The sequence below is a fragment of the Musca domestica genome, unplaced genomic scaffold (genome assembly GCF_030504385.1).
Source record: "Musca domestica strain aabys unplaced genomic scaffold, Musca_domestica.polishedcontigs.V.1.1 77, whole genome shotgun sequence".
Lineage (NCBI taxonomy): Eukaryota > Metazoa > Arthropoda > Insecta > Diptera > Muscidae > Musca > Musca domestica.
Window position 1 is genome coordinate 2,564,683 of NW_026712400.1, and position 21,234 is coordinate 2,585,916.

The 21,234-nt window shown below is 33.7% G+C and overlaps 4 protein-coding genes across 6 annotated transcripts; 3 read left to right on the top strand and 1 right to left on the bottom strand.

The window, feature by feature from the left end:
• Window position 1: 1 nt before the first annotated feature.
• On the top strand, window positions 2-6,466 carry LOC131806489 (chromosome transmission fidelity protein 8 homolog). Of its 2 annotated transcripts, none has more exons than XM_059130619.1 (3): window positions 2-158; window positions 5,905-6,031; window positions 6,086-6,466. In XM_059130619.1, the coding sequence occupies exons 1-3, from the start codon at window positions 139-141 to the stop codon at window positions 6,383-6,385; spliced, it is 447 nt and encodes a 148-aa protein (XP_058986602.1). In that variant the 5' UTR covers window positions 2-138; the 3' UTR covers window positions 6,386-6,466. The 2 variants fall into 2 exon arrangements, with proteins under 2 accessions (XP_058986602.1, XP_058986603.1); XM_059130620.1 differs by having other exon boundaries at window positions 6,116-6,466.
• LOC101887580 (general transcription and DNA repair factor IIH helicase subunit XPB) lies at window positions 2,865-5,779 on the top strand. Its single transcript, XM_005184647.4, has 3 exons — window positions 2,865-3,206; window positions 3,264-4,301; window positions 4,359-5,779. The coding sequence occupies exons 1-3, from the start codon at window positions 3,146-3,148 to the stop codon at window positions 5,672-5,674; spliced, it is 2,415 nt and encodes an 804-aa protein (XP_005184704.2). The 5' UTR covers window positions 2,865-3,145; the 3' UTR covers window positions 5,675-5,779.
• On the bottom strand, window positions 6,381-10,472 carry LOC101887292 (histone-lysine N-methyltransferase E(z)). Of its 2 annotated transcripts, XM_005184645.4 has the most exons (9): window positions 10,034-10,472; window positions 9,222-9,977; window positions 8,735-8,895; window positions 8,541-8,555; window positions 7,912-8,012; window positions 7,651-7,837; window positions 7,425-7,561; window positions 6,939-7,368; window positions 6,381-6,879 (listed from the first exon to the last, which is right to left on the bottom strand). In XM_005184645.4, exons 1-9 carry the CDS (start codon window positions 10,156-10,158, stop codon window positions 6,470-6,472), a joined length of 2,322 nt encoding a protein of 773 aa, XP_005184702.1. In that variant the 5' UTR covers window positions 10,159-10,472; the 3' UTR covers window positions 6,381-6,469. The 2 variants fall into 2 exon arrangements, with proteins under 2 accessions (XP_005184702.1, XP_058986599.1); XM_059130616.1 differs by lacking the exon at window positions 8,541-8,555 and having other exon boundaries at window positions 10,034-10,470.
• Window positions 10,473-18,206: 7,734 nt separating this feature from the next.
• Window positions 18,207-19,186, top strand: LOC131806482 (nuclear envelope phosphatase-regulatory subunit 1 homolog). The gene is made up of 4 exons (XM_059130613.1): window positions 18,207-18,436; window positions 18,501-18,572; window positions 18,631-18,765; window positions 18,828-19,186. The coding sequence occupies exons 1-4, from the start codon at window positions 18,415-18,417 to the stop codon at window positions 18,971-18,973; spliced, it is 375 nt and encodes a 124-aa protein (XP_058986596.1). The 5' UTR covers window positions 18,207-18,414; the 3' UTR covers window positions 18,974-19,186.
• Window positions 19,187-21,234: the final 2,048 nt, after the last annotated feature.

Genomic DNA, 21,234 nt, shown 5'->3' on the forward strand with positions numbered 1-21,234 from the left:
ACAGAATGGCAACACCGTTCTTAAACAGCAGACTTCTATCAAAATAGCGGCACAAAAATCTTGTTTGTGCCTAACATTAGAGATCAAGTGTGGTGTTTTTTATAGCAATTATTTTTATAAAGTATAACAGAATAGAAGATGCCCGTTTTAATAAAAACGTAAGTAATGGTTTTGCAATATTTAATTGAATACATGTTCGTAGTCAACTACATATTAAAACACTGAATTGTAAAAAAGTGGTACAGGACAAATCTTCAAATGTAATGGCGCACTGATAAGGTAGCCGCATAAGAAAAGCTGATGGTTTTACTCATGGTAGAAGAATACAGGTAGATGCATCAACGATTGAGAACATTGTTATGCCAAAAAATTTAATACGTTTTTTTTTTCCAAAAGAAGAATATTTAATATATTTGTTATATTTCACTCAAAATTTTTAATTGTTCCAGCAGGTGTGCCGATGCGACTATCTGTATTCTTCTACCATGGTTATACCATTGTGCATAAAAAAATACTCCATTTACTACAGCTGATCATAAGACTAGCTACCGAAATACTTATTGTGATTGAAATAACAGTGTATGAGTGTATAACAATTTTTTTGTTATTGAAAAGAAAATACATACATAAACAAATAAAGATGACATACTAAGCCAAGAAAATAAAAAAAATTAAAATCATATGGTATCATAGCCCTACCTTGATATCATTGTACCATGGGTAGAGCTACAGTGATTGCTATTTTTTCTGAGTGAGCCTGACTTCTGACAAGTCTGCGGGAGTATTTATAGTTTGAAAAATAAAGAGACATATTTTCAAAATCAAAGATGATTTTCATTTTTGATATGAAATGGAAATTGACCTACAACTATTGCATCGAAACGTGTTCGAGAAGTGGGAGTTTTTTTTTTGTGCTCTCGAGTCACTTCTGCTTAAAAAATTAGGAGCAGAATCGCTCCAAAAAAGCGAAAATTAGTGGAAACAATTAAATTGTCCGCTGATTTGTTGTGCGTATGTGCAACAATAAATCAACCTGTTTTTGATGTTGCTGTATAAAAAATTTGGGAAAGGGAAAAGTGGCGGTGAGAGGGGAGGCTGTATATATATATATATATATATATATATATATATATAAACTTAAAAAAATAATGTAGATAAAATCATAAAAATAGCAAATATCGGGAGATACCGTTATATGTGGGCTATAGATGTGGACCTGCACAGGAAATTTTCTGTCTTAGGCTGTAGTATCCATTACGAACTTCAAATGCAAAATTTGAAACAATTCCGGCGAAAAATGTCGCTAAAATCATTAAAATACCGAATATCGGGAGGTACCGTTATATGGTGGCTATGCGAAGATGTGGACCTGCGCAGACAATTTTCTGTCTGTAGTATCCATTACGAACTTCAAATACCAATTTGAAGCAATTCCGGTGAAAAATGTCGCTAAAATCGTTAAAATACCGAATATCAGGAGGTACCGTTATATGGGGGCTATACCAAAACGTGGTCCTACATAGCCCATTTCCAATACCAAAAGTTCTGCAGACGTAACATGCATTTGAGTAAAATTTTATCAATCTACTTCAATTCGTTCGGAAGCTAGAGTGATTTCCACAGACGGACGGACATCGATAAATCGATATAGAATTTTATGCTGATCAAGAATATATATACTTTGTGTGGTCTAAAATGTGTATTTCGAGGTGTTACAAACGGAATGACAAACTTAATATGCCCTTCATACTATGGTGGAGGGTATAAAAATAGTAGAAAAATTCCTCTCAAACTACAACAATATTTGAAATAATTCCGGTAAAAATGTAACTAAAATCATCAAAATACCGAATATTGGGAGGTACCGTTGTATGGGGCTATAGGAAGACGTGGCTTGCACAGAACTTCAACTACGAAATTTGAAGCTAAAATCATAAAAATACTGAGTATCGTGAGGTATCATATCAATTACATAAAACTAAAATTAATAAAATAAATTAAAAAATCCCAGACAAAAAACAAGGGAACTGATAAGGATTGGTGGCTCTTTCCGAAACCTTGGTATTCCCTACCTTACCCCCTGATAGGCATTACCATCGTTCTCTACTAATAAACAAACGTTGTTTTTATAAAAAACATAATAATGGGATTAAGCCTGACCATTTTGGAACAACAAAAGGTAATCATTATAACAAAAGGTAATAATTTATTTATTTTTCCTCATTTTTTAAAAATGAATTAAATAGCGCGAAGCATTAAAGAAATGCCTCGATTTCCTTTTTAAAAATATAATCCAAACAGTTCAATTTTCTACTTTCATTGCTAAACTGTTTAATACCTTTAATGCGCGCACTTCAATATATGTTTCTTCCAATCATTGGTTATGAAAATATTTAGTTTTTTTCTTGTTGGCAGAAGTCGATCGCACTAAGAATAAAAATTGTGATCAGCTAGTAGCTCTGCCTTTATCTTTTATTGCAACATGTTTTTCTCATTTTCATTTCATTTTTCCTAAATTTTGAAATGATTTAAAAAGGCGAGAGATGAATGGTAAGCCGCGAATTTTTTTCAAAGACATCCAAACTGTTTCAATTCTAAGGCAAAACGGGTTAATATTGTCCGTGCGCGTCCAGATATTTACGCTTGTTGTAGTCATTGATTTGAATTGTTTTGTTTTTACTTATATTAAAGCAATAATACATACACTAAATTGGAAAAGTCGAGCAAACTCAGAAAAAAATTGTAACCAGATGGTAGCCTGCCTTACCTTTTTATAGTACCATATAATATAAAAATTCTAATATAGTTGTGAAATTGTATATTGTGTTTCGGTAACATTCATGTACAAACATGTGTTTAGCTTTTGTGGTGAAAAACGAGTACTTCGAATTTTAAGTAATGCTGTTACTTTGGTTTTGAAACACACAAAACCACCTAGAAGACACGCTATTGCACTGTATAACACCACCTTATTTGTATGCAGTGGGTGACCATTTTAATACACAACTTGAGTAGCAGATGTTTAATGTGAACCCACTCTTTCTTGTTTTCGTCATATGGTGATATTAAATTCATAAACGTGGCAACTCTTTTATTCCGCTGTGTTTCAGTAGTGATTTTGGTCCACAGTTAAAATTCCAACTTTATGGATAGAATGGGTCCTCCAAAAAAATCTAAAAAAGAAAAATTTAGTTCCGAAAAATTCGGTAAGTTACTAGATTTTAAAATTTACGTAAAAACGAATAACATATTTCTTCTTTAAGGAAAAAAGCGTAGGGCAGAAGATGATGCCTATACCCAATTGGTAGAGGATAATGATTCCATGGATTTTAGCGAAAGTGATGGTGTTCCAGGAGCGGCTTCAAAAAATGCCGAAACCAATGATGATGGTATAATGACCGATGAATATGGAGCCAAGGATTATCGCGCCCAAATGGAATTGAAAATTGATCACTCAAATCGCCCTTTGTGGGTAGCTCCGAATGGACATATATTTTTGGAATCATTTTCACCGGTGTACAAGCATGCACATGATTTTCTTATTGCCATATCGGAACCTGTGTGTCGTCCAGAACATATTCATGAATACAAACTCACTGCTTACAGTTTGTATGCGGCTGTCTCCGTTGGGTTACAAACCCATGATATTGTTGAGTATTTAAAGAGACTGAGTAAAACTACTATACCTGAGGGAATAGTGGAATTCATAAAGCTGTGTACATTGTCATATGGTAAAGTTAAGTTGGTCTTGAAGCACAACCGTTACTTTATAGAATCTCCCCATCCGGATATATTACAAAAATTGCTTAAAGATCCAGTCATCCAACAATGCCGTCTTAAACGAGAAGAGGGGGAGGCATTTATACAAGGTACATTAGAAAAACAGGCAATTACGCAGTTCGGTACAAAAATTCCTGAAAATGCCGCTAAAACCGACCCAAAAACAGTGCAGAGTGCTCCCTCAACAATAAATGCAGACGGTACTACTGCTGTGCCGGATGACATTACAAATTTCTACGACAAAATTGACAATGAAGAAGAAGATGAAGACGAAGCGAATTTAAATACAGTTTCGTTTGAGGTGAGCCAGGAAAAAATTGAAGTAATTCAAAAGCGATGCATTGAAATAGAACACCCCTTATTGGCAGAGTATGATTTTCGTAACGATACTCATAATCCAGACATAAATATTGATTTAAAGCCTGCTGCCGTTCTTAGGCCTTATCAAGAGAAAAGTCTGCGAAAAATGTTTGGCAACGGACGTGCGAGGTCAGGTGTCATTGTACTTCCTTGTGGTGCAGGCAAGTTTTTAATTGTCCTACATTTTGAAATCATATTCATGAATTCCTTTTATACAGGTAAATCATTGGTTGGTGTGACTGCATGCTGCACAGTCAGAAAACGTGCTTTGGTTTTGTGTAACAGCGGTGTGTCTGTGGAGCAGTGGAAACAACAGTTTAAGATGTGGTCAACAGCGGATGACAGTATGATTTGTCGGTTTACTTCAGAAGCCAAAGATAAACCAATGGGTTGTGGCATTCTGGTCACGACTTATTCTATGATAACTCACACCCAGAAACGATCATGGGAAGCGGAACAAACAATGCGTTGGCTACAAGAACAAGAATGGGGCATTATGGTTTTGGATGAAGTACATACTATACCTGCAAAAATGTTTCGAAGAGTGTTAACAATTGTTCAATCTCATTGCAAACTGGGTCTTACTGCCACACTTTTGCGTGAAGACGACAAGATTGCTGATCTGAATTTTCTGATTGGTCCTAAGTTGTATGAAGCAAATTGGTTGGAATTACAAAAGAAAGGTTATATTGCCCGCGTACAATGTGCAGAAGTTTGGTGTCCCATGTCTCCCGAGTTCTACCGAGAATATCTAACAGCCAAAACTTCCAAAAAAATGCTATTGTATGTTATGAATCCCTCTAAATTTCGTAGCTGTCAGTTCCTGATAAAATACCACGAGCTTCGAGGAGATAAAACAATTGTTTTCTCGGATAATGTATTTGCGCTAAAACACTACGCCATCAAAATGAACAAACCTTTTATTTACGGTCCGACGTCCCAAAACGAACGTATACAAATTTTGCAAAACTTCAAGTTCAACCAAAAGGTCAACACAATTTTTGTGTCCAAAGTTGCTGATACTAGTTTTGATTTGCCAGAAGCAAATGTATTGATACAAATTTCATCTCACGGCGGTTCGCGTCGTCAAGAAGCACAGCGTCTGGGTCGTATTCTGCGTGCTAAGAAAGTAGCTATTGCGGAAGAGTATAACGCATTCTTCTACACCTTAGTGTCACAAGACACAATGGAAATGAGTTATTCCCGCAAACGTCAGCGTTTCTTAGTTAATCAAGGTTACAGCTATAAAGTAATTACACATCTCAGTGGAATGGATTCTGATCCTGACTTGTTTTATAAAAATCGGGAAGAACAGGCCCAGTTGCTACAGCAGGTATTATCAGCTTCAGATTTAGACTGTGAAGATGAGAAAATCCCCGGAGAACCGGGATACAGGCCGAATAGTTCTTCAAGTACAAAACGGGCAGGTGGTCTCAGTTCAATGTCAGGTGGTGATGATGCAGTTTACTATGAACATCGCAAGAAAAACTCAGGAAATATTCACCCATTGTTCAAGAAGTTTCGTGGTGTTTAAATCCGGCCGAGTACGCGTTCCAAAAACACTGTTAATGCATGCAATGCTTAATTATTTCTATACTTTCATATTTTCAAATAAACACATTAAATAATATTAAACTTATTTCAAATCGATTGTTTCATTTTTAAAACATACCGATGTAAACAAGTGTTAAACAACGAAACAAATATATATTTTCCAAAATTTAGTTCCTTCAACTCCCTGTTTTTACATTTTTTTATATTTAGAAAAACATCTAGCGGGCTAAAAGAATGGGCAATTTTGGAATTGCAGGGTGACTTAGAAGTAAGGACCAATGAGGAAATGCATGATCAATTTGTGGGTGACCTTTATTACAACAAGTATGGACAACCGGTATGTAAAAAAATATAGTTTTGAAATATTTCTTTAATCGTTATATTTGGACAGATTCTCATTATAGGACATCATATATTGCAGGGAAGAGAACAAAAACTGGAGAAGCCGTTCGCCGTCCTGGAGAAATCAAAAACCAACGAGGGTCAACATATTATAGATCAAACAATAAACTATCTAAACACAAGTGTCTTGAATAGTACTGTTGATCGAACATTATTGGACAATACAGTTGCTCTCGAGAATAAAACCAAGCAACGAACAGAATACACAGTACAGGCTATTGTCACCAAAAAGTTAACATTCAAATCCAGGCCAAAACCCATTATAGCAAATGTAGCAAAGAGTGTTTAGATGTACGATTAATCCATATTTATTTTTATGAAATTATTTTCAGAAATGTTTAATAAAATATAAAACAAATTTCCAATCAAATATTTAAACAATTTCCATTTCACGTTCAATACCTACGAATTTTAATTGTTCGGTAGGTCCATATCTATAATCAAAGAACAGCTCCTCTCCAGGCTGTATGGCTCGTTTAGCAAAAATGCCTATTCGATGATCGCCGGTCACCATCATTACCTTGGCATAGCAATTAGGATTGATGGAATGGTTCGCAAAACGTATTTTATTGCCTTTGCGCGTAGCATCAACGACAAAATCATTGTTTAAATTAAACAAGAATGAACACATATATTTGTCATAAACTTTTCCTCGTCGATCGGCCTCATCCTGTGATATTATTTCACCGCAATATTCCGAAATAAATTCATTCTTCTGGGCTCCTTCCTTTAGGAAAATACCCCAACCGGCGACGTCTGAGGGTGCCATGAGTAAATGTTTATCTATAAAAACATAAACGTATAAATTCTATTATAAAAATACTAAGATTCAATGTATTTACGTAGGCCCCTCTGAACGCAAACATTTTTGCAAGTAATTTTTGTAAGCTTAAATTGATCTGCACCACATGCCTGACAAAGATCCGGGTCACATTCACGTACAGCCAAATAACATGGACATTGTTTGGTATTACATTGTGCTTTACAGCGACAACCTGGAAAACGATTTTGGCAATCGCTACTGCAATTACAGAATTTTTCGCAAAAGTTTTGAGTCTGTATGCATGAACAATTCATGTCACAAGGACCGGGATGGTCACAAGGTGTATAATTATAGACATGATTTGAAGAGGAATCCTTTTTCAGTTGTATTTTACGACAGTGCAATGACCACAACCTTTGCTTCTTCTTCTTCTTACGAGGTGGAGTATAATCTTGTCGAAGTTCTTCGATGCTAAATTCAGAGGCCTCTTTTTGTGCGAATTCATACACCTTTTAAGCAATTGTATTAGAAGAAATGATAGGTTACAAACAACTTAATAACAAACCTGTTCACATGTCTTGGTCAACATTATCTGGGCAATAGCACAATAATTTTTTAGAAATACTTTGTGTAAAGTCCGAAATAGCGATTGATCCGCTCCAGTCCAGTCACATTTGACATTCGAGGTATTCATCATTCCCGCTAAAAGAGATAATGGCCAGTAAAGTTAGTTAAATACTGCATTGTTCAAATGGAACCTTCAATACCACACCGGTAATTGAATAGCCTACCCATTATAGAATTTATTTCTGCAGAAGCTGCACTTGTTACAGTTCCATTTTCTTTAGTTTGGTCATTGTTAAACTCCTTATTACTGAACTGGCTGTTGCTATCATTACTATCTTCCGAACTTGCTTCGTTGCAAGAATCAATTGGCGGTGTTTTGTTGTCAGCTGCGAGTTTCTCCTTCATTCCTTCCTATAAATGAAATGGAACACAGCTTAATCATAACAAACTATTCTGTGGAAATGTTTGTTTTTAACACTACATACCAGGAGCATATAACAATTGTTGCTACATGGTTCAGTAAATGGTTTCATTTCAGGAAAACGTCGTTTTTGCAAATTTGGTCCAGAATGTCCTACTTGAAAACCTAAGATGAAATTACATTTTGTTGTAATTAATAATATGTTTTCAAGATTTATATATAATAACAGGGTGACTTGTTGAATATGCTATTGATTTTGTTACTGTTGATTGTCCGATTACTGATTGGTAATGATAAGGAATCGCCCTGCATATCAATGTTCGAGATATAGTTAATGAGTGTTAAGATGTATGGATTTTATAAAACCAAAACAAACTGTAACACATACACATGACTCCAATAACGATTAAAAACTGCATAAGAATCTTTTAGAAAGTAGTATTTTAATTTGGAAAACAATTTTAATTATGCATGTAATAGCGACTAAAATTAAAAATGCTGCTATGAATATTTAATTTTCGACTAAGACTTAGTTGAGGATGATGCTTCTCACTTTCACATTTTTCTGTTGTTAATGTTTTTTTAGCGTAAAATGATATACATTGAATGAAATTTAATGGAAGTATGATTGATCAATGAAGTGTAGCAAAGAAATATACAATTAAAAAACATACAACAACAGCTACAACTCACCGTGAGTTGGATGACCTGAATTTGAAGTAAATATTTTATTTTTTACATTAACAATTGTTAAACTCAGTTTTCAACAGCATTTTATGTATTTATATTAAAAAAAACGAAAATCAAAATATAAAAAGGATAAAAATAGAAAGTATTTCATTGAATGCATATCTCATATACAATTTCTGTAATTAAATTATACTTACGATGTAAAAAACAATCATATTTGAAGCAACGCCTACAGAACAATGTATGGAAAGAATGAAGTGTTCTTTCACGTGAAACACTTTCTGCCTTTTCACCATCAATATTTGGTGTACATTCCTGCGGCCGCTCTGGATCTTGGTGTTCTGTCAACTCAATGTATCTATGAAGCGCAGAATAGATTTTTAATTAAAAAAACGCATATATTGTACAAAATAATCGTTGGAAATGCTAAAATGCCATTTTGGAAAGACGAGAGTATAGACTATGTTTATCAAACCGATATATAAAATATGGGTATCATATGAAAGCTTATGGAATTAACTATTCAACAAATGTTTATATATCCCTTTCTTTAGCGCAGCATTTCGTGATAACTCACCAGATTCGTCACGAATGATTTAAATTCGTCATAGCAACCAGATTTCTCTTTCATATTATTTAAAATATAATAAATCTTTAGAATTAAATTCTTTTCTTTTAACTTACTTTTCTTTGAGTTCCTGCGACGTTCCTTTGTCGGGAAAATTTGAGCTAATGGCTTGAAATATTATCGGAGGAGGGAAAGGAAGTTTCTCTGTAAGATTATCTGTAGTCGTCTTTTCTGTACTTTCGCCAGATGCAATGTCTTTTTCATCATTGCTATTCTTCTCGGCTATGATTTTTTCACCTTCTTCAAGAATTTTTGCATCTTTGACATCATTTTCAGAATCTATTTGCTTTTCATTTTTTTCTTTTTCGCTAGTACTTGCATCCTTATCCTCGTTTTTCTGCATATCCTTTATCTCATCATTTTTTATTACTTCAATTTTTAAGGGAGCGCCAGTAATTTCTTCAATTTCTTTTGGATATGTTCTCATTAACGCGTGCACTAGCTCCACAAATATTGAATCGTCCATAAATGAGGGATCTTTATCGCCATGTACCTTGCCATCATAATTCTTTATCAATTCCTCAATAAATTTACCATCCTTATCGAGTACTTCATCACCCATATAGGGAATATTGTGGAGGACGGTTTCATCTTCAACCATGAAATTTTGCTGAGTGGGGGCCCATGTGTACATTGTTGGAATAGGCGTGACAGCATTTATTACACATATTGGCACTTGTTGGGTACCACCTCCGTTATAAATTGTCACTTCTGCTCTTTTGACGCAGTCCACATGCGGTGGATCATATGGTTGGGCCTGCCAAACCTTCGGCTCACAATACAGATCTTGAACATTGTAATTGTGTTCGTCCCTGCAAAAATATGAATTTAGAACCAATTATAAACTGCAATTTATAAGACCACAAACCAATTCTTTATCCATGCTTCCTTTATTTCATCCGCCCTTTTGTATCTTTTCTGCTGTCGAATTTTCATATATTCCTTTTTAACACGTCTCTTCCATTCCAACGGTACTTTCAGATTATTTGTCATAATAACAATTTCTTAAGGAATTTAATATAACTTTATTGGATGAAAAAATGCAAATATTGCCAAAAACAGAAAACTTTTGCAAAAATACACGCACCAGCGGCGCCAATAAATACAGAATACAGAGTTGCCAAGATATACAATTTTATTACAGCAAGCAAAGTGAAATAGTTGCGGCCAAGGTAGATCTAACAGGTAACCGCATCGGCGAATTGCTACAACAAAGTAACTTTTGTGGTCCCCTCAAATGTCAAAATTGGCATCTAAGGCGAAAAACATAGATTCGCCATGACATTTAAAGGTTGCGGCAAATTTGTTTCAACCAATCAGAAACGAGGTGTTTGTTTATATTTTATTTTGTGTGCCTCTCGTCGTAAACGAACGTCGCAATTTATATTCAATAGAAAATATAGAAAAAATGGTTTAAAGAAAAAAAAAACATAGCACCAATATCGTTCTATGCAAAATCAGGGTACCAACACTCCGAAGCATATGGCCATACATTCACCACATATTCAATAGCAGCAACAGCAGGATATGAATATCAAAATCTCAATAATTTGGCCAATAGCCAACAACATAATATCCAGGAACAGAATCGCAAAAAATTGGATAGAATTCATTGGAGCCGAATTCTTGCACTACTTCCCGTGATGTGCTTTGGATTAAAATGGTCCATACAAATCATAGATGTTGGGGCTATCTTAATTCCTCAAGCTGCACTCCATTCTAACCTCCTTCCTTTGTCTTTAGGGACACTAAATAGTGTTAAATTTCCATCACAATATTTCTTATTGCAAATCGAGCACTTTTTCATTTTCTTTTAATTTTTACTGGTTTCACTCTAAACTTGCTCTTAAATTAATTATTAAATTATTTAGGGAAGAAAACATAAACAAATTTGTTGTTGCATTCATTTAGGGCGAATTCATCATTACAACAATTTGTTTTGACATTTAATGGTGCCGTCAGCTGGGCTGATGCGATTACCTAGTACATCTACCTTGGTTGCGGCAGAAAATAAAACAGATGGTGAAATTCCATACCTGCCCTTGCCTAAATAAATGCGTGCTAAGAACTACCATGGTGCAATAAGGAGGTAGAACAGCTTCGTAAAATTTCAGTAGTACAACCCTGATGCTACAACCGCTTCCTGTCAAATTCCATTTTCATTTATTTCATATTTTATTTAATATTTTCCTCATTCTTAAAATCAGTTAAATAGCGGTCAAAATAATTAAATGCCTGGATTTTCTGGCAAATAAATTCAATGCACGTCTCGCAATATACGCGTCTTCCAAAAATAGATTTTCAAAATATTTTGTTATTATTTTTAAAAACAAAAAATACCTTACCTGGTAGCTCTACCTTACCTTTCAATTGTACCATGATAACTAGCAAATTTTCATGGTAGAAAAATATAGGTACACGCATCGACACAGCTGCTGAGACAATAAACTGTCAAGCCAATTTTGGAATTGAAAATGTTGAATGAAATGTTGAACAATTATTTAAATTTGTAAGAAATGTTGAAAAACGCGAATTATAATAACCACAGTATGACGTCGTAAAAGAAAACATATAAAAATCTACTTATATTTGAAAAAAAAAAAAACATTTACATTTTTTTTGACATATCAATGTTCCGAACCTTTGGTGCGTCTACATGAATTTTTCTACCATGTATATTTTGGTAATTTTTTTGTAAGTCTATTGTACTGTCTAAGTAGAAAAAGTGTATAAAAACAAATGTTTTTGAATGATTTCAAAGTCTAATTAATACAATACGAGTTTGATGTTTCCTACTTTTCTGGTTGTGCGGGTTTTGCAATCATTTCCAAGGCAGGCCAAGGAAATCATCTGAACTCAATTTTTTCTTATGTTAGCTTTGTAATGTCAAAAAATTTACGAAGCTCTTGTATGTTTGTTTGAACAATAAACAAAAACCTTTGGAAAATTTTCAAATTCTGTTGAAATTTAAATTCATTCTTAAGGTAAGGTCACATTGGGCAAATATTTGACGAAAAATGTGAAATATTTCTTTGTCACAATCTGACCATCAAATATTATTTGACGGTAAATACAAAAACAGCTGATTTTGGGAAAACAAAATTATTTGCCGGAAAACAAAAATTTGACCAATGTGTCCATAATGTGAACACATATGATCAATTATTTCCTCTTTTTTTGTCAAACATTTATTTGACGGTGCAAATGATTTGTAAGGTCAAACAAGGAAAAACATCAGTTTAAAACATTGGGCAGCATTTTGCTTTAACAACAGGAGCATTTGTAGCATGATGTTTAATGAATAAAATAAAACAAACGAATGCAATAAGTGGCTTTGTTCATTTGATATTTTTGAACTAACTGAATTTGAATGTTTAGTAAAAAATGTGTATATTTGGTCTGTTCCAGAACTGCCAGAATGTAAGTGTTTTTACTATGATAACCGATTTTCCCTTTATTATATCGAAGAAAATTGCGAAACTAGTAGATTCTTGCAGGTTCTGGAACAAGATATAGGTAGATGCATCAACGCTTGAAACAATGATATGTCAAAAATTTTGAAATGTTTTGACAAAAATAAGTAGATTTTTCTATGTTTTCCTATACGGCGAAAAATCGGAGGTTGCAATGATATATATTTTTCAACAATTTTTACAAATTTCAATAATATTTCATTCATTATTTTCAATTCCAAAATTGTTTTGACAGTTTATTGTCCCAGCAGCTATGTCGATGTAACTACCTGTATTCTTCTACCATGATACAAACAAAAATGCAAAATAAAATTGTTGTAACAAGGAATTTATTCCACAACAGCTGGTCTTTTGCTTCCCTTCTCCAAATAAATTATACCCGAAACTACATTTTCTTTATATCTCTCTTTCACTCTCTCTGTCTATTTCTCTCGGCCAAATAAATTTGTTTCCTCACAGTTTGATCAAACAATTTAATGGGAAAATATATTTTACGAATGTGAACATGTGTCAAACATGTTTTCCCATGGCACTGTTTGACGCTGTTTGGTGACTGCTTGAACAAACAAAATCTGTCAAATATTTGACTGTAATGTGAACATCGAATCAACTCTGTATGAATTTTACATTTGTTCCGTCAAATATGGGAAAACAAATTTCGATCAAATATTTGCCCAGTGTGACCGTACCTTTACAGTCATGGTTCATTGAGAAAGGTTGCTCAACTCAACTCAAAGAAACTAGAAAAATTCAACTCTGTGCTGTAGTGTCAAATAGACTTTTAAATATGCAACAGTTGATTTTGTTTATTTTATTAATTTCTTAAACAAATTCTTATATTGGGGAAAACCCGCGAAACAAGAATGAAATTTTAGAGATATATTCCACAAGATTGAATCTAATATAGTAGGACAATACAGATTTATTTTAAAATTGTACAATGAGGTGCCCATTGACGTCCAAAATATGCTTTAATTCGAAATAAATTCAAAATTTATTCAAAACAATAAACACACATACACAAAATGGGTATATGTTTTGACAGAATATGGGCACCAAAAGAAAAACATTGTATTTAGGGGGTAGCATGGTAGAAGAATATAGGTAGACGCGTCGACACAGCTGCTGGGACAATGAACTGTCAAACCAATTTAGGAATTGAAAATTTTGAATGAAAAATTATTTAAATTTGTAAAAATTGTTGAAAAACGCGAATTATAATAGCCTCCGAATGGCGTTGTATAAGGAAACATATATAAATCTACTTATATTTGAAAAAACATTTAAATTTTTTTGACATATCAATGCTCCCAAGCGTTGTTGCATCTACCTGTATTCTTCTGCCATGGGGGTAGCTTTGTTCTACTTTCGGTAATTGTGCCATGCCAGCTTTTCCGGAGAGTATATTTTTGCATTTTGTGATGAAAAATAATTGTAATTGTATTATGAATACGGTATTGTGCCAATTCGTGTTGGTATTTATTGTTTGATAAAAATGCAAAGAACAGTGTTGGCTCGTTTGTTAGGGATGCCATAGTTTTTTGTTGTTGCAAAATGGTCAGGCTTAATCCCTTTATTGTTGTTTTTATAAAAGCAACGTTTGTTTATTAGTGGAGAACGATGGTAATGTTTACCAGGGGGTAAGGCAAGGAATAACTAGGTTTCGGAAAGAACCACCAATCCTCATAAGCTCCATTGTTTTTTGTCTGGGATATTCTCCCCAGAAGTTATTCTAAAAATTACTTCTATGACAAAAAACCTTTTTACCCAAGTGACGAGATCGTAAGCTTAATAGAAGAGGAACAAAAGAACTGCATAAAACTAAAATTGTTTTGGAAGATCTTTTAAATCTTTCAACCGCACGTAAATTGCGTTTTACCAATATTTAACGGTTTGGATCATATTTTTTAAAAGAATTCCAATTAATTTCGGCAAATTTGGCGATTTATAATGCATTTATCAGAATAGACATTTTCAACTATACCTATGCGCTTTCACTTTTCATATTATCGGGAAAAATTCTCTAAATTGCACTAAAGTGAAATTTTATTTTGAGAAAAGTATGTACATATACAAGGCATGGTAAAGTTAACAAGGAAACGTCATATCAAATAAGCATATCCATATCTGCTTTTTCTGTAATTTACCTTGTCAAATTTCACGGCATAGAAAACAGGTTCCCATGATTTGTGTATGTATAATGGATTTACAAGTATACATTTTGACAATAACACGTTGTCAAATGAATGATTTTGAAAAAATTGTGAACATATCATTGCATGACATTACCTAATTCATTCTACCATGATACATGCTATATAAAGCGTACATACGCAGCTTGGCATCATGTCAAATTATAAAGGAAAACGACAAAACCGAAAGAATTTATGTGCGGCTCTGGCGAAGACTTCAAGCTGGTTATGTACTCTCACCTTAAATCATAGGTATTGAAATATTTTTTTTTCAAACATTTCTGTATTTATGTCAAAACTGTCATTTTACCTTCGACTTCGAATTTTATTTTTATTGTTCGAATTTCGAATTTTATTTTTATTGTTTTAAGCTGCTATCAGATGATAAGGGTTTTACATATGTGCTGTCACTTTTATTATCCATGTGTATGTCAAAATTGCCATTTTACGTATGACTCGTAATTCTTGCTTTCACACACTTGCGTATGGTTAACGTGACCATACGTCCCGCTTTGGGCGGGACAGTCCCGCTTTGAGGTTATCTGTCCCGCTGTCCCCAGCGAGAGCAAAAATGTCCCGCTTTCGAAAATACTGGATATTGATATTGATGAAAAATACATGAGTTATTTTTTCCCCGTGAACATATAATTTATTTGCATAGTTTTTTTCAAGCAACATTAACATTAAAATTAACTCGAAAGATTTTGTAATGCTAATGCTGGAGTTAATGTCGACGGCGTCAAATGTCAAAAAAATTGAATCGTATGAAATTTTATGAGAGCAGTTAATCTTAACGCCGTAAGAAATTCGACGCCGAAAAAGTTCTCCAGCATAACAAGGGAAATCACCAAATTAAAAATGCTTATAAAAATAGAAAAAGTTTCTGTCACTCTGTCAGTACCATAAGCATAGACGCTCTAAATTGTTCTGGTATCTTTTCATCGTGGAGTCGGAGAAGGCGAGCAAAGTCAAACAATTTATTTTCAATGTTAGTGATTGTAACATTACAATAATGCCTAAACGCAAGTGTACTTTTAACATTTCTTTGCAAAATAAGTATCCATTTATAAAACAAAGAAGTGGTGAATCAGACGTTACGTGTGAAAAATGTCGTACTGATTTTAGTGATGGACATGGTGGTGCCAGTGATATTGAGAAGCATTTAAAATCGGAAAAACACAAGCTTTCTGATCAAGCTGCCGCTTCAAGCTCGTCAATGCTTTCTTTTTTTAAAAGAACAAATTTGGCGACTTCCAAAGACTTGGATATAGCTGCAGCGGAGGGTGCGTGGGCGTACCACACAGTACAAGAAAAACAACAGTTTTCGTTCGAATGACTGTGCTTCAAATCTAATACAAACATGTTTTGAGCAAAAATTTAGATGTGCCCGTACGAAATCACAAGCTATAGTTGTAAATGTGCTGGCACCTATGGCGATGGACGAATTGAAAGAACACCTTCACGAAGCCCACTGCATATCTTTATTAACCGATGCTTCCAATCATGGCTCAATAAAATTATTCCCTGTTTTAGTTCGCTATTTTGTACCATACGAAGGCGTTAGAGTCAGGATTTTAGAGTTTCAAAAGCAGCCAGGCGAATCATCTGATATAATTGTGGATTATTTGAAAGAAGTATTATCTTGCAATGATTTGAATAAGAAAATTGTGGCATTTTGTGCAGACATAAATAAATAATGTTTACGCGAAATTAAACCTATCCGTCGGAAGGCAGCTCATTGGGATTGGGTGTGGAGCCCATATAATTCATAATGCTGTTGACTTCGAATGCATCATTGTGAAAATTTATTCATTCTTCTACATCTACAGCATTCGGGTAGAAGTTCTGAAAGAGTTCTGTGATTCCACCGACACAGAGTATCAGAAACTGTTGGGCTACAGTAAAACAAGGTGGCTTGCTTTAATGCCGGCGCTTGAGAGAATTTTAAAAATGTTTCAGCCTTTGAAAACCTATTTTCTGAGCATAGATAAATGCCCTACTATTTTAAAAACGTTTTTCGAAAATCCCAGCTCTGAATTGTGGATATATTTTTCGCACGCACAGACAGCGATTTTTCATCAAGCCGTGTTGAAAATCGAGGGACAAAATGTGTCCACAATAGAGTCTGCGAATGAAATTAATCGTCTCCGAGATAACTTAGAACTTAAAGAGAATTCGATTTTCCTTCCTCATTCCGTCCGCAATCTACTGGTAAAATTACAAAAAAACTGACGTTGCTGTTGATGAGCAGAATGTGAAAACTGCGGCAGTGGATTTTTATAAGACAAGTAAAGAATACTTGGAACAGTGGTGCCAGTTCAATGCACAACTAGCAGTATTTGAATGGTCAAATTTGAGAAAAGTCCCTACTTGGGAAGACGTACAGAATGTGACGGATTTGCTGATCAGACAAAGATTTCTTAGCAGTAGCCAAGATACGGAGGTGTTCGATGAGTTTTCGCTTATTTCCAGTTACGTCACAGTTGAAAAAATCAAAAGCTGGAACGATGAGAATGTTGCTACTGAAGACCGTTGGGTGGAGCTGTTTAAACACTTCCGTGCTAATAATCTCAACTGCACAAACTTTCGCACAATTATTGAGTATGTTTTATGTATGCCTGGAAGTAACGTACCTGTCGAAAGAGTTTTTTCCCTAATGAATAAAATATGGACAAGTGAAAAAACGCAGTTAAGTGTGACAGTTTTAAAAGCTATTTTAATTACTAAGACTAACATCAACAAACAATGTAATCAGCTCCATTCCTACTTGAAAACTAGACCCGATATTTTAAAACTAATTTGCTCTGCTGACAAATGTAAAACAAATACTTAGACATAAGATTAATTTCATAAATTAGATTTATACGTATTCTCTCCGTTTTTGAATAAAATTTGTTTTTAAATGCATATTTTTTTTTTACAAAATTCCGCAGTCGTCCCGCTCTGATGAAAAATATAAATGGTCACATTACGTATGGTAATTACTTTTGGTTACACTGTGATTATATTGTATTTTCTAAAAAATGATAATACTTAATGGATGATTTTTGCCCCAAATTTAATATATTTTCACACAATAAACATTATCTTGTCCAATTTTTATTGCATAGAAAGCATGCTCCCATCTCAAATTTTTGTATATACAATGCATTTATAGATATACATTTTGACAATGAGATGTTGTCAAATAGATAATTTTGAAAAAAGAATATGAATATATGATTACATGACTTTACCAATTTATTTATATCATGTCCGATAGCTTGCAATATCTTATTATTGTACCATGTTACCAAAAAAGACGAATTAAATTATGGCCGAATTTGAACTAGGCTACCCTAAATGTTGTTGTCAACAAAAGTGTCAAAAAATCATTAATATTGGCAACACTCTGTCGTGTCCCAGAAATATGAGTCCGACGCCGTCAAAATCCAAAACAAATGAAAACATCAAACAATAACATAAGAGACATATATAATTTTACAAAGCGGAATGCAAAATAATTGAAAGGAAAACATCCTGTGACAGTACTCTTTAATCAACAATACGCAAGCAACATAAAACTCGATAACAACACCGTAAATATGGAACCTTCAGCCTGCGAAGGTTAGTACGGGTGAATATGAACTTTGGTTTATACATGCAATAAAACATTTATTTTCCTTTTAAGATTTGAAAGCATTCGAAAGGCGACTCACGGAAGTTGTGTCCTCCTACCGTCCATCAACTGTTCGTTGGCGAAGTAAGTGAAGCAATTGTTTTGTTAAAATGTTAATTACAATCTTCTTCTGTCACTGCAGTTGTTTTAGCCGTAATATCATTATGCACTGCGATTGGTGCTTGGTATTGGTTGCGAGATCCAAGAACTTCAGTCGTTCCTCTTACAGAATCACTTCTTATTCATCCAGTATTTACTTTTGCAACGTTAACCTTACGTATGTATAGTTCAAGGAATGTTATTTTAATTATTCATTATGTTTAACCTGTCTTTATATAGTGGTGTTATTTGTTTTTGGAATACATAAACTGGTCATCGCTCCACAAATTATAACTTCACGTATGCGAAGTGTGCTTGGTGATTTTAATATGAGCTGTGACGATACAGGAAAACTTATATTAAAGCCTCGGCCGAATAACAATTGATGTCATTGGTCACCAACGGACAACGCATGCTATTATGTTTGGTTACTTACAATGGGATTAAATGATAAAAGATCATTCATTTATTTCCCTTACCTGTAATTATAATACGAATATAGGTAGTTTATTTTATTACTGATGTGTGTTTGTGATCGATAGTTCACAAAATGAGAATAAAATGGAGGAAAAAACATTAAATTATGCTTATAAATTAAATTCAAATATTTCATTTTTATTTGTAACAAAATGCAGTCTTTGTGAATGTATCCGTTCTCCTGGTAGACACTGTCCAAAACAGGTATAGTGTGGTATTTTAAGTATCTTAATAAAATTCTAGAGTGTTTTCGTACGAAAAAGCTTGCAAAATTGTTTTAATATATAAAGGAAAAATTGCAATCTTTAGTTCATCCGCGTCAAACTTTATACACCCTCTACCATGTGAAAACTTAAGTTAGTTAAATAGTTGATCTGTTTTGTCTACAATCTTAACCTTCCCTAAGAATTATTATGTAGACATTTTCTACTCCCAATCCTGGAAAGTATGATCAGCACTTTAAAAACATTTAAAATCGACCGTTACCAATTTATGAAGCTTATGTCAAGGAAAAATATTTAAGACTTTTGACACGAGCTCAAGTGTAGCTTGCTGGACCAAATCTTTAGAAAGCCGTAAACAGAACCCATAGGACGAAAATGACAACAAAGTTTTTACCATGTTAATTTCATGTATAAAATATAATAAAATGTTGCCACAGGTCTACTTCATTCGTTTTGTCGAGCTTCAGCCACTTGTATTCCTGTGAATTCTTCGTTAAATGCTAGATGAGCTATGCCAAATTATTTGCACCAGTGATTGAACAACATTTTAGCATCAAACCTTTCGGATATATATTGAACAACGCACGGTATAATCATGATAGAACTGAGCATATTTGATATTTGACATTTTGACAAATCGAATGGATTACAACCGTCAATTCAATTTCGTATGCATCAAATAAAATCGATTCTCTTTCAGAGCCGCTTGGCGTATTTCTAAATAAATAAATTGGCGGTTACAATTGATAAAATTGTTTTTGGAATAAACTAAAAAATCGGATTCATTAAGGTCTCGGATCTTTTCCATGTATTGGCGGTGCCTTGGAAACACGAGCCAAAGTCTCCACGTCTCTTAAGTAATCACTTAAGTTAAAAAAAAATCGACTCACATCCAGGGAATTTCATTTGACTTATGTATGCGCAATGTGTGAACAGCATTTAAGACTCTAGTACATGCATGGCAGAAGAATACAGGTAGATGCATCAACGCCTGGGATCATTGATAAGTCAAAAAAATTTAAATGTTTTTTCAAATATAAGTGGATTTTTATATGTTTTCTTAAACTACGTCATTCGAAGGCTATTATAATTCGCGTTTTTCAACAATTTTAACAAATTTAAATAATTTTTCATTCAATATTTTCAATTCCAAAATTGGTTTAACAGTTCATTGTCCCAGCAGCTGTGTCGACGCGTCTACCTATATTCTTCTACCATGAGTACATGACAGAAGAATACTGGCTTACTGGCTACTCGCTTGGGAACATTGATATCATGGTAGAAGAATATAGGTAGACGCATCGACACAGCTGTTGGGACAATGAACTTTCAAACCAATTTTGGAATTGAAAATGTTGAATGAACAATTATTTAAATTTGTAAAAATTGTTGAAAAACGCGTATTATAATAACCTCCGAATGACGTCATATAAGAAAACATATAAAAATCTACTTATATTTGAAAAGACATTTAAATTTTTTTTTGACATATCAATGTTCCCAAGCGTTGATGCATCTACCTGTATTCTTCTACCATGATTGATATGTCAAAAGTTTTAAAATGTTTGTTCAAATATAAGTAGATTTTACATGGCTCAATAAGAAAGGTTGCTCAACTTCAAAGAAACTAGAAAAATTCAAATCTTACTGGAGTCTTATAATGTCAAATAGACTTTTAAATATGCAACAGTTGGTTTTGTTTATTTTTCATTTTTAACAAAATTCTTATATTGGGGAAACCCGCGAAACAAGAATGGAATTTCGGGGTTTTCCCATGATATTGAATCTACAGTAGTATATATAACAAAACATATTTATTTCAAAAAATATAAAAATATGCATTTTTTTTCAAAACAAGAAAACATATACAAAGACATAGAAGTATAAAGATGGGACAAGACAGAGTCAAAACATTGCCACCAGGTGTAAATACCTCTGTTGTTACG